At 43.5% G+C, this 13,226-nt stretch overlaps 1 protein-coding gene across 1 annotated transcript in view; it reads right to left on the bottom strand.

Moving 5' to 3' along the window:
* The window catches only part of RYR3 (ryanodine receptor 3), a 743,078-nt gene extending 732,497 nt beyond the window's left edge, over window positions 1-10,581 (bottom strand). Inside the window, 1 exon segment of the mRNA XM_030213678.1 lies at window positions 10,534-10,581. Coding sequence (XP_030069538.1) covers window positions 10,534-10,581 — 48 coding nt within the window.
* Window positions 10,582-13,226: the final 2,645 nt, after the last annotated feature.

Below are 13,226 nucleotides of genomic sequence, written 5' to 3'. Positions count from 1 at the left end.
GAATATTACATTTGCATTGTGTTTGGTGATGACAATCATTTTGCACCTCTGGACTCAACCTAAAGGAAAGGTGGCCGCTATAGGCAGAAGACTGTACTGACTTTCGCCATGTCCGTGGCCATTTCCAGTGGTGAGTCTGAATATGTCTTTAGCCTGCTTTTACTTCTGGGTCTTTCTAACCAACAAGACTGTCACAGCGTGCATTCTGAGGCTTTAGCTGTTAAAGAGCATTTAGACTTTAATGGTATCTCTAAGACGAGTCTACAGATTTTGTGGGATGTAATGAAGACAGCCCTTTATGGGAAAATTATAGAGCTGGACTTGAATGTTTGCAAAGGGAAAGCTTCAACTAGAACATTTTTACAACAACAACTACAAATCTTAAAATGTAAAGCGTAAACCCTCTAGTTCTATAATCTTGTGCATGTATTGTTGCGCTTAAGGTGAATTCTATATATTGGCACCAAATAAAGCATTATTCTTGGTGCGGTTTATAAAATAGCGCTTACGCCGAGGACTCACACCTAACTTTAGGCATGGCCATTTGCATCAGTTGAAACATGGTGCAAGTGTACATAACTAAATTGGGCACATATAGCCCATATTCTAAAACAAATACACGTACGTGCTAGGAACGCCCCGATTCTGCCCATGACCCTCCCATTTCTGCGGCCCTTTTTTTTTTACTTGCGCGTAAAATTAATTTATAATCATAAGTTCCAATTATATCAAATTGGTGCCAATAACTGCTTGTTAAAAAGCCAATTATTGGCGCTAATTGCTTCATTATTCAATTAAATTGGGCACACAAATTGGGCGCATGTGCAACTTTTGGCAAGATTTATAGAATTAAGGGGTTATTGTGCAAAATTGCATGCATAGGTTATAGAATAAGGGCAGTTATACATGTAAGTTTATTAATAAGTCACAAATTGGCACAAACAACCAATTATGAGTGATAATGGGTTTATTGGCACTAATGGAGGAGTGGCCTAATGGTTAGAGCACTGGTCTTGCAATCCAGAGGTGGCCAGTTCAAATCCCACTGCTGCTCCTTGTGATCTTGGGCAAGTCACTTAACCCTCCATTGCCTCAGGTACAAAATTAGATTGAGTCCTCCTGGGACAGAGAAATACAAAGGGGCCCTTTTATTAAGCTGCCTACGTGCCCAACGCACGGGAATTCCAAATTATGGCCCAGCTACCATGTGGCCTGTGCCGTAATTCATTTTTTACACTTGCCCACTATATGCGCCGGAAAATATTTTTATTTTCTGGCGCGTGGGCGGTAATCAGTTGGTAATCGGCATTTTGCACATGTAGACCATTACCGCCCGGTTACCACTTGAGACCTTACCGCTAGGTCAATGGCTGGTGGTAAGGTCTCAGACCCAAAATGGATGTGCAGCAATTTTCATTTTGCCGCACATCCATTTTTGACAAAAATTTTAAAAAGGCATTTTTACAGGTGCACTGAAAAATGATTCTGCACACGCCCAAAACACATGTCTACACTACCACAGGTCATTTTTCAGTGTGCCTTAGTAAAAGGGCCCCCCAATGTAACTCACCTTGAGCTACTACTGAAAAAGGTGTGAGCAAAATCCAAATAAATAGATAATTTGCAGTTACACATGTAACTGTGCTTAGCTGCTATTCTATAATCCTAGTATCTAAATTCAATAGCACGTAACTGCAAGAGGGGCATGGGCGTGCCAACACTTATATGCTTTTTAGAATATTGTTAGTTATGTGTATTTAACAGCAAGCATTTAGGCTAGTCTTTGACATGGCCTAAGTGTGTAAATTCTGACTTACAGTGGTATTCTATAACAGCACTTACATACATAATTGCTGATACTGAATCCGGGCTTAGTGCGCATCCTCCTAGCCCCAACTTTAGCCAAACTTTGATAGAATTACCTCGAAAATGAAACAGACAATGGGTTCCTTTTATAAAGGTGCACTAACAGATTTAGCACGTGCTAAATGATAAGATGACCATAGGAGTATAATGGGCATCTTATCATTTAGCAAGCGCTAATCAATAGCACTCACCAAATCCATTAGTACACCTTAGAAAAAGGACCCCTATGTTGGTTACTCATAAACTAACAGTAAAATTAATTAGTAGAAGAAACCGAGTTTATGATTCAAAAAGCTAAGGGACCATTTTACTAAGGTGTGCCCAAAAGTGGCCTGTGCTGGTGTAGGCATGTTTTATACATGAGCTGGTTCATTTCCTGAGCGCACCTGGAGTAAAGGGGATTTTTAATGTGCCAGAAAATGGGCGTGCAGCAAAATGAAAACCAGCGCGCATCCATTTTCAGCCTGAGATCTTAACGCCACCTATTGACTTAGCGGTAAGGTCTCATGCGCTAACCAGGCAGTAAGCGTGCAGTGCACGCCAACTGCCGATTACCGCCGGGTAAGGGCCCCGCAGTAGAAAATAGAAAATATTTTCTACCATGTGTTTTGGGCACGTGCCAAAAATGGAATTACTGCCAGGGGCATGCGATAGCCAGGCAGTAGTGCCAATTTGACACGCGTTGGACGCACTTAGGTGCCCACATGTCTTTGTAAAAGGGCCTCTAAGTAAACATTATGTACAACTGGGGAATAAGATCAACAATTACTAGCAAGGCACCTACAGCAAAAAAACAACACAAAACACTGTATTACGGATTGGGAGCAATTCTATAAATGGGTGGCACTAAATAGGCACCTGTTCTATAAAAGCATAAATGCCTACTTTCCTTTATAGAATGCTATTATAAATTATCAAACTAACCCAATGTTTACTAAGCCGCGCTACTGGCTGCCATGCGCTAATCCCGCCACAGCCCATTCCCTTCCCCTATATATATGTCTGGCATTTCCCTTCTCTCCCCTCCCCTACTCCCTTCCCTTCCTCCTACCCTTCCAGCATCAGATACTATCTCCCCAGCCCTTTCCCCCAGTCCAGCATCACCCCCCTCTCTCCCTTCCAAAAAGTACACCATTTCCCCTCAAACCTCCCTTTCTGATGCAACCAAAATGATAAAGGGGATGAAACTCTTTCCATATGAGGAAAGGCTAAAGAGGTAAGGGCTCTTCAGCTTGGAAAAGAGACAGCTGAGGTGGGATATGATTGAGGTCTACAAAATCCTGAGTGGTATAAAACGAATAGAAGTGAATCAATTTTGTACTGTTTCAAAACGTACAAAGACTAGGGGACACTCAATGAAATGACATGGAAGTACTTATAAAACAAACAAGAGGAAATATGTTTTCATTCAACGAATAATTAAGCTCTGGAACTCATTGCTGGAGGATGTGGTAACACAGCTTAGTGTATCTGGGTTTAAAAAAGGTTTGGACAAGTTCCTGGAGGAAAAGCCCATTGTCTGTTTTTGAGATAGACAATGGGATGCCACTGCTTGCACTGGGATTAGTAGCATGGAATGTTGCTACTATTTGAGTTTCTGCCAGGTACTTGTGACTTGAATTGGCCACTTTTGGAAACAGGATACTGGGCTAGATGGACCATTGGTCTGGCCAAGTATGACTATTCTTATGTTCTTATGCTGCCACTGCCTGCCCATCACTGCTGTACTTATGAGACCGGGCCCTCAGCAGCAATTACCAGTGGTAATTTCAGCACTGAGGAGACTTCAAGTTCATGTGCTCATGAAGGCCCTCTTGCTCCTGCATCCTCTGACACATTCAGTATGCATCAGAGAGGGTGGAACCAGTGCTGTAGCGAGGGCAGCTGACACCCGGGGCGGGTCGCCGCTGTGCACCACCCCCCCCCCCCCCCGGGTGCAGCACGGCGCACCCTCCCCTCTCTGGAGCGCACCCCCCCCCCCCCCCAGAGTGTGTACTTACATGGGAAAGCAGCGAGGGACGGGCGGGAGGGCCGAACCACCCCGAGTGCATATCGCTGGGAGCTGCGTCGGCTCCGCTGGTTCCCTGCTGTCTCTGCCCCGGAACAGGAAGTAACCTGTTCCGGGGCAGACGGAGCAGTGAACCAGCGAAGCCAACACCCCCCCAGCGGCGTGCACCCGGGGCGGACCGCCCCACCGCCCCCCCTTCCTACGCCACTCAGTGCAACCAACAGGGCCTTCATTAGCGCATAAGTTTGAACATAGTAACATAGTAGATGATGGCAGATAAAGACCTGTACGGTCCATCCAGTCTGACCAACAAGGTAACTCATTGCATAAAGTATGATGTGAACTACATATGTATATTTGATGATGGTTTCTTCTTCTCATTTTCAGGGCATAGACCATAGAAGTCTGCCCAGTACTGACCTTGTTCTCCAGCTACTGAAGCCCAATCTGTCCAGCCATGATCGGGGCACAGACCGTAGAAGTCAGAACCCCCCATTACCTCTCCGCTCTCATCTCTCCCTACATTCCTTCCCGTGAACTCCGCGCACTGGACAAATCTCTCTTGTTGTCCCCCTTCTCCCCTACTGCTAACTCCAGACTTTGTTCCTTTTCTCTCGCGGCACCTTATGCCTGGAATCGGTTTCCTGAACCTATACATCTAGCTCCATCTCTACTTGTTTTCAAATCCATGCTGAAAACCCACCTTTTCACTGCTGCTTTTGGCTCCTAGCCCTCATTTGCCCTCCCTTGTTCCTTCCTTCCTTCTCACCCAGTACTTCCTCATCCGTAACTGTCTTGTCTGTCTGTGTTATTTAGATTGTAAGCTCTTCTGAGCAGGGACTGTCTCTTTGTGTCAGGTGTTCAGCGCTGCGTGCTTCTGGTAGCGCTATACAAATGCTAATAATAATGCTAATAATAATGATTCACCATAAAACTCTCTCACAGATTTTCTCAACAAATGGTGTGGTGCTGACTAGAGTCCTAAGTAAAAACCTGGAAGTCGGTAAAGCACCTCACTCCTTTTTACAAGCAAACGTGAAATGGGGAACACACGTGTAGATTTTAGTCCCACCCAAGTCCCAGCCCCTTGAATTCTCTATATTGAAACAGAGAAAATAAAGACAGATAAAAACCAAATGGCCTATCCAGTCTGCCCATCCATACCATCTACTATCCCTTTCTCTATACATAGTGTGGATCTCCATGTGCAAATAGCAGCTTTCTAAAATCTGTTTTGATATGTTTATGCAATATGTGAAAATGCTGGTAATTCCATGTGAAAATCACAAATAAGGCCTGTAAAACAACTCTCTATGTTTGTCAGACCAAAGGACATTTGACTGTACCTTGCTTCAAGAAATATTACTGGGCAACAGTAGCATAGGCTGCCATATACTTTTAATTTCCGAATAGCAACCAATATTGGGTTAATATGGAAAATTGGTTGTTAACACAGAATTTTTCCCTAGTGATCCTTTAAAAGCATAAATCCCTTTATCACAGTATAAGTCAAAGCATATAAGGTATAAAATGTCACCCATCATTTCAACATTATATTCCATTTGTTGGGTTCCAGTTATAAATATATATGTCTAAAGACAGGACTTAGTAAAGATACAGAAAAAAACAATCCTTGCACAGCACGTGAACACAAACAAAACACAGCAAGGATGACAACAAATCCTCTGTCAGTAAATGGTGCTATAAAACTTTAATCAAAGTTTACAGGACTCAACACAGGCCTGTGTTTCAGCCACTTGTCATCCTCACTGTGTTTTGCTTGCTGTTAAAGACAAGATTTAGCCATGTGTGCACTGATTAATGAGAGATTTTAAGGCAATACCTGTATAACCTTTTTTTTTAATGTTACGGCATATTGCACCTGGGCAGAATAAGTTTTGTGTATGAACACCCCTGCTTGTTATGTTGGATAGGCATATGAAGGAGTGTAATCTTGGTTGATAAAGATGCTTTCTGGAAGAGGAAATCGGGGAGGGTGGCTGTAGTCTCAGTATGTGATATTCGTATTATGTGTTTTACTGTGTTTTATTTTTGGGGTGTATGTGCATATGTACTAGGTATTATGTGTTAGACCAGATCATTATGTTTGTTGATGGTGTAATCCAACTTGTGATAGAGCGGAATATAAGTATTTAAAATAAATACATAAATAATATGAATTAATGTGATTTATTTATGGTAGCATTAATAAACTTACCTCAAAGAAACACTAAACATGAGGCAAGAAACTATCTCAGACTACACCTCCCAAATTGCAAAAATGTGATCTACAAAACTGTCCACTCTGCAGACTTCACTTACATAGGGCCCAAATGGTGGAACTCCTTACCACCCAAAATAAGAAATATACAGGAATATACTAGATTCCGCAAAATCCTCAAATCGTTCCTATTCAAACAAACCCTCACAAAGAACAACCATGTCTCAAACAATTAATTATTACCTGAATTAGTTATTACTGTACCATTAACTTTCTCTTTGCTTCATGTACAATTTCTCATTCATAATAGATTTTCTAAATGTTAAACATCCATAGCTATCCCAGTATGTTTATGATATTGTATTGTAAAATTGGATTCTTACAACAAATTACTTTCTTATGTATTATTCTTTGTTATGTATCCTATTCTATTTATTGTAAGCCACATTGAACTCAAACTTGTTTGGGATAATGTGGGATATAAATGTCACAAATAAATAAATAAATTTAACACACAGCAGAGTAAACCCCATATATATATAGTTTTGATGGGGCTTATTTACTAATTAAGCACTTAAGTTGAATTAGCACCTTTTAATATGCATTAACATATATTTACTGGTTCATGCATATTTGAAAATGAGGTTCAGAGTTTGAAAGAAGGATACAAACTGCACTGATTATGTCCCCTCTCCTTATGGGTGGGAACGGAAGTATTAAAGCAAGTTACATATCAAACAATGTAGCATTTCATATCTCCTATATAATAATTTGTCAGTCTGCATCCCTGGATGGCTGGTTGGCTGGGTTCGTAACCGTATGCAAATAGGTATATGTAATCGGCTCGCCTCCAGCCTTCCCTTCCCTCTCAGTGTCCCACCCTCGCAGAAAGAGGAAATTACATCAGAGGAGGGTGGGACACTGAGAGAGAAGTAAAAGGAAGGCTGGAGGCAAGCCGAGCCGAGCCTGCCACTTTCACTGATGCCGCTGCGACTTCAGATAAAATAAAAGTTTTAAAGGAAGGGCGGCAGGAAGGACAGGAGGGCTGTTGTGGGAGAAGAGGGCAGGCAGGTGAGGGCTGGGGTTGAATTGGAACTCGGGTGCTTAAAAAGGGGGCAGGGGGGGGTGGGGCGAGTCACTGGACATGGAGGGGAGGGGAGAATCGCAGGACATGGATTGGATAGGATGCGATGGGAGGGGAGAATTGCTGGACATGGAGGGGAGGGGAGAATGGCTGGACATGGATGGGAGAAGATACAGTGGTGGAAATAAGTATTTGATCCCTTGCTGATTTTGTAAGTTTGCCCACTGACAAAGACATGAGCAGCCCATAATTGAAGGGTAGGTTATTGGTAACAGTGAGAGATAGCACATCACAAATTAAATCCGGAAAATCACATTGTGGAAAGTATATGAATTTATTTGCATTCTGCAGAGGGAAATAAGTATTGATCCCCCACCAACCAGTAAGAGATCTGGCCCCTACAGACCAGGTAGATGCTCCAAATCAACTCGTACCTGCATGACAGACAGCTGTCGGCAATGGTCACCTGTATGAAAGACACCTGTCCACAGACTCAGTGAATCAGTCAGACTCTAACCTCTACAAAATGGCCAAGAGCAAGGAGCTGTCTAAGGATGTCAGGGACAAGATCATACACCTGCACAAGGCTGGAATGGCTACAAAACCATCAGTAAGACGCTGGGCGAGAAGGAGACAACTGTTGGTGCCATAGTAAGAAAATGGAAGAAGTACAAAATGACTGTCAATCGACAAAGATCTGGGGCTCCACGCAAATCTCACCTCGTGGGGTATCCTTGATCATGAGGAAGGTTAGAAATCAGCCTACAACTACAAGGGGGGAACTTGTCAATGATCTCAAGGCAGCTGGGACCACTGTCACCACGAAAACCATTGGTAACACATTACGACATAACGGATTGCAATCCTGCAGTGCCCGCAAGGTCCCCCTGCTCCGGAAGGCACATGTGACGGCGCGTCTGAAGTTTGCCAGTGAACACCTGGATGATGCCGAGAGTGATTGGGAGAAGTTGCTGTGGTCAGATGAGACAAAAATTGAGCTCTTTGGCATGAACTCAACTCGCCGTGTTTGGAGGAAGAGAAATGCTGCCTATGACCCAAAGAACACCGTCCCCACTGTCAAGCATGGAGGTGGAAATGTTATGTTTTGGGGGTGTTTCTCTGCTAAGGGCACAGGACTACTTCACCGCATCAATGGGAGAATGGATGGGCCATGTACCGTACAATTCTGAGTGACAACCTCCTTCCCTCCGCCAGGGCCTTAAAAATGGGTCGTGGCTGGGTCTTCCAGCACGACAATGACCCAAAACATACAGCCAAGGCAACAAAGGAGTGGCTCAGGAAGAAGCACATTAGGGTCATGGAGTGGCCTAGCCAGTCACCAGACCTTAATCCCATTGAAAACTTATGGAGGGAGCTGAAGCTGCGAGTTGCCAAGCGACAGCCCAGAACTCTTAATGATTTAGAGATGATCTGCAAAGAGGAGTGGACCAAAATTCCTCCTGACATGTGTGCAAACCTCATCATCAACTACAGAAGACGTCTGACCGCTGTGCTTGCCAACAAGGGTTTTGCCACCAAGTATTAGGTCTTGTTTGCCAGAGGGATTAAATACTTATTTCCCTCTGCAGAATGCAAATAAATTCATATACTTTCCACAATGTGATTTTCCGGATTTAATTTGTGATGTGCTATCTCTCACTGTTACCAATAACCTACCCTTCAATTATGGGCTGCTCATGTCTTTGTCAGTGGGCAAACTTACAAAATCAGCAAGGGATCAAATACTTATTTCCACCACTGTAGCAGGACAGGGGAGAATTGCTGGACATGGAGAGGAGGGATGAGAAATCACTTAGATGAGAGACTTCCTAGGGCCCATTTCATTTTTGGAGAAACGGGTTTTTTTTTGCTTGTATAGTCTAATAAAGCTGCTGTGTCTGTTTTTCATCCATTGAATAATGACACCTGTAGGCATAAAGAAAAAGTATAGCTGCTATCCTAAAGATTACAAGGAGAGCATGGAGGCAGTCAGGAGTGCCAGGCAAAGGGTACAGCATTCCTAGGTTAAAAAAGCCAGCTGCTGTAGGGGACAAGGGTCATGTAATACGGACTGGTGGCTGGGAGTGTAAGTCAAAGGAGAAAGAGTGGGATAAATCTAACCCAGTGATTGTCAAACCAGGTTTTCAGGATATTCCTAATGAATATGCATGAGCGAGATTTGCATGCAATGGAGGTGACAAGCATGCAAATCTGTCTCATGCATATTCATTAGGGATATCCTGAAAACTTGACTGGCTGGTGGTCCCCCAGGATAGGTTTGAGAACCACTGATCTAAACAATAGACAAGGCAGTGAAAAGGAACCAATCTCAGGAGTAACAGAATGAAGGTTCCAGAGGATATTGAAACAGAGCAGAAAAGGTGTACAGGAGCATCAGTTTGGCTCGGAGAAATCTTGCTAGAAAAACAAGATTTGCAGAGATGGCAGAGGGAGGAAAACAAAGGAGCTGAGTTATGGGAAGATTCATCAGAGTGATAGCAGCACAAGAAAGGGTGACATTTGAATAGGTTCTCATGTGCCAGTGGAAAGAGGGGTCTGAGCTGGTTACAGCCATTGATACTTTATCAACCCAAAACCTTGTTAGAATGCGGGGGCTTGACAGGTGTCAGCATTATAATCAGGTATTTGCTTAGACCCTGGGGTGGTCTAAGGAAGGTTGTATGAAAGTAAAGTGCAGGCATTCAGCATGGAGCAGCTGTTACATGCCCATAGTTACAGTATGCTGCCAGACAAGTGCCTTACTAGTTGAGGATTAAGAATCAGGTTGCATGGGTTACAGTATATCCACCCCCTTACCACTGGAGGTGGAAATATTAGAGAGTGTAGCTATGTAAAGAAAGATGTTGCATGTTATGCTTGGATTAAAAAAAAAAAGCTGCTGTGGCCATTTTATTTTTTTTAATCCACTGAAAAAAGAAGTCTATACGCTAATGAAACAGCATGATTACTATATTTTGGGTTAAGACGGGAAGATAGAGCATATCAGGTAAAAAAAGATACAGCATGTCCAGGGTAACAGAGAGAAATCTGGGGCAGAAAGTTCTCAGCATGGAAAAGGTGCAGGAGAAAAGATACAAAAGAGAAGAAACAAGAGATCCACAAAGAGCTCTCAGAGCTGGGAAGAGAGAGAGGTCCATACTGGCATAGGGCAGTCACAGCAGACCAAAGAGATCACAGGCAGAGAGAGCTCAGAGTCAGACACAGAGATTTACCAAAGCCAGATATAGAGAATTCTCTGATCAGGCAGAGAGATCTCATTATCATGCACGCAGCCTAGCTGGAATTGCTCTATGCAGCTCATGGCAACCTCAGAAAGAAAAACTCATTACTTACTGTGCGCAGGAACTGAATCTCATCTTCTCCTTCTCCCCCTTCAGCCATGGCTGTTGAGGAGACAGTTGTTCTCAGATTCTGCTTGTCTCCACTGGCAGCTCAGAGCACAGAGCACCTCTTCTGCCAGCAGCTAGATTAGCATAGTCTAATCCACAACCATATAGGGAGCTGGGCTCCCGTAGTTTATTACAGCAAGTAGAGAGAGAACACTGCACTGCAGACTGTCAGCACCAACTGCAAATACAGCTTTCGGTGCTACACCCAGATCCATACCTTATTGACAGGAGAACTTGGGTTCCCCCCTCCCAACCTCCACTGTAGAGACAGAATCCCACAGGGAAGCCCGGAATGACCAGACAAGCAAAGTCTCAAAGAGAAACAGGGAATCCCAAAGCTAAACTCTCAGAGAGAAGCCCAAATGAAATCCAATCAAATAACTTGTCAGAGATAAACAGAGACAGGGGGAGATTTCTAGATCCCCTGAAGATGGACAAAGTCAAGTATGGAAGTCTAGATCATCCTCCTTCCTGGAGTGGAGGAGTAGCCTAGTGGTTAGTGCAGTGGACTTTGATCCTGGGGAACTGGGTTCAATTCCCGACTCTGTGCAAGTCACTTAACCCTCCATTGCCCCAAATAAGTACTTGTATAAACTATGTAAACTGCTTTGAATTGCAAAAACCACAAAAATGTATATATAAGTCCCATTCCCTTCCCCTCCTACCCCCCCCCCCCCCCCATCCCCCAAGAGAAGCAAAGTGCCAAAGGAAAGGCAAAGAAAATCTGCTGCTGGACAGGGTAGATACATGTTACCTACTTCTGAATTTGTATGTGAACAGCTTGAGGTCCATAACTGTAAATGGTATATAGAGGAAATAAATTAAAAGAAGTCAAAACTGGGGCCAGCCATGCGGCTCAGGTTATGGCACACAGCAACACCAATAATATGGGTTCAGATTCTTATAGAGATGTTGCACTGTGTTCTGAGAATGGCCAATCCTGTGGTAGCCCCCGCATGCCAAAGAGCAGTGACTTCAGTGGAGTCAACCCACCAGCCCTTTAAGGTTGCAACTTTATCCAAATCAGCTCAAATAAGCTAATGAAGTCCTGTTTTGCCTTATTATATACATGGGGAGGAAGTCTTTGGTTTCTTAGCAACACTGGAATTACAGCTCCATATATTGAAAGGGAAAGATCATGACAGGACCACTTTGTTCAGTTTACCTGGTTGAAGTGGCTGCCCTGTGAGGCTGCTGTGCATGTTTGGGAGGCAAAAATGGCAGCGATCAATGAGAGAGCAGAGGTGGTAAAAAAGAAAAAAAATTAAGATTAAAGAATGTAGGGGTGGGAAGGGAATGTAAAATGTATACTGAAATGGAATTACACAGTTACACTAATATCTGACTTATAAAATATTGACACTGACTCTGAGGGGTTCTTTTACTAAAGCTTAGTTTGAGTAATCTGCAGCAGGGCCCATTTTATTCCTATGGGCTCTGCTGCAGATAACTTGAACAAAGCTTTAGTAAAAGACCCCTGAATGCTGAGATTTTGGCTTGCCAAATTTAAGGAAAAAAATAATAAATAAATTCAATTTTCAATTGTATGTTTCCTTTGGATTATATTTATGTGTGTCTGATAAATGATACCACAAATTGCAAAGAATCCTTTCCTTTGCTTCCTGTTGTCATGCTTCTTATTTTCCTGGCAGCTCTTTTTGTTGGGCAGACTGTAAAAAAAATTGCAGTTTGGAGGAAGGCCTTCTGTGAGGATGTAAGTGTAATCCACCATTATAATAGGGATTACTAGACTGTTGAGCAACCCCTCCCTAGAGTCACTGAGGGGCAGGGACGCTGGTTGGAAAGGGAGAATGAGAGGTCCAGCTCTAGGAGGAGTGTCTATGGGAAAGTGCTGAGGGAAATGTTTCTGGTTGTTGAATGACAGTAGGAGTGGAGTAAGGAGTTATTAAATATTGTTGTTGGGGAGAGAGTGCACATGGTCTTTGGTTGTCTCAACCCCTGCCAGGACCGGTGCGGAGAGGGGGGTGTCCTGTATGGGATCAGTAAACTAAGGCTGAACCAAGGGGAGGTTTCTGCCAGTCCCAGAAGTAACTGTGAAGTAGAGGAGTGCTCCAAGTGGGAAGCAGGGAAACCCAGTCTGGAAGCAGGAACAAGGAAGGAACATGTCTGAGCCAAAGGTAGTAGCCTGAGAGGTATTTCTTTGGGGGAAGTGGACAGACAGGGAGGTCTGGTCCAGAGAGAAGATCTCTTGCTACACCAGTGTTGCAGGCACAACCTTAGATTCTTTTGCTCGGAAAGGATGGGTATGACAGGAGGAACTGTAGATATGTACATACTGTAGGATTTACATAATTGGACTAGAGAATTTACACCGTACGCCTGAGTTTGGCTTTGACTTACTTGTACAAGATGTCTCATTGGACTAAATTGATTTGTTCAACTTTGAAAGGATTGCTGCCTCCAGAACACTTGAGATCTGGATGAACTGCTTGTTGCGGAGTTTTCAGTAAAGCTCGAGTTTGAAGTACAAAAACCCTGGACTGGACTTTCCTTTGTGGTGTGAGAGTGAAATTTATTTGCTCCCGGACTAATAAAGAAAGAGTAAATAGTGAAAGAGCCTGGCTAAAACCCTATGGCCTCCTGGATTTTACTTGGCCCCAGCCTGCACCCAGCTTG

The sequence above is a fragment of the Microcaecilia unicolor genome, chromosome 9, assembly GCF_901765095.1.
Source record: "Microcaecilia unicolor chromosome 9, aMicUni1.1, whole genome shotgun sequence".
NCBI lineage: Eukaryota > Metazoa > Chordata > Amphibia > Gymnophiona > Siphonopidae > Microcaecilia > Microcaecilia unicolor.
This window is presented reverse-complemented; position numbering and strand designations above follow the sequence as displayed.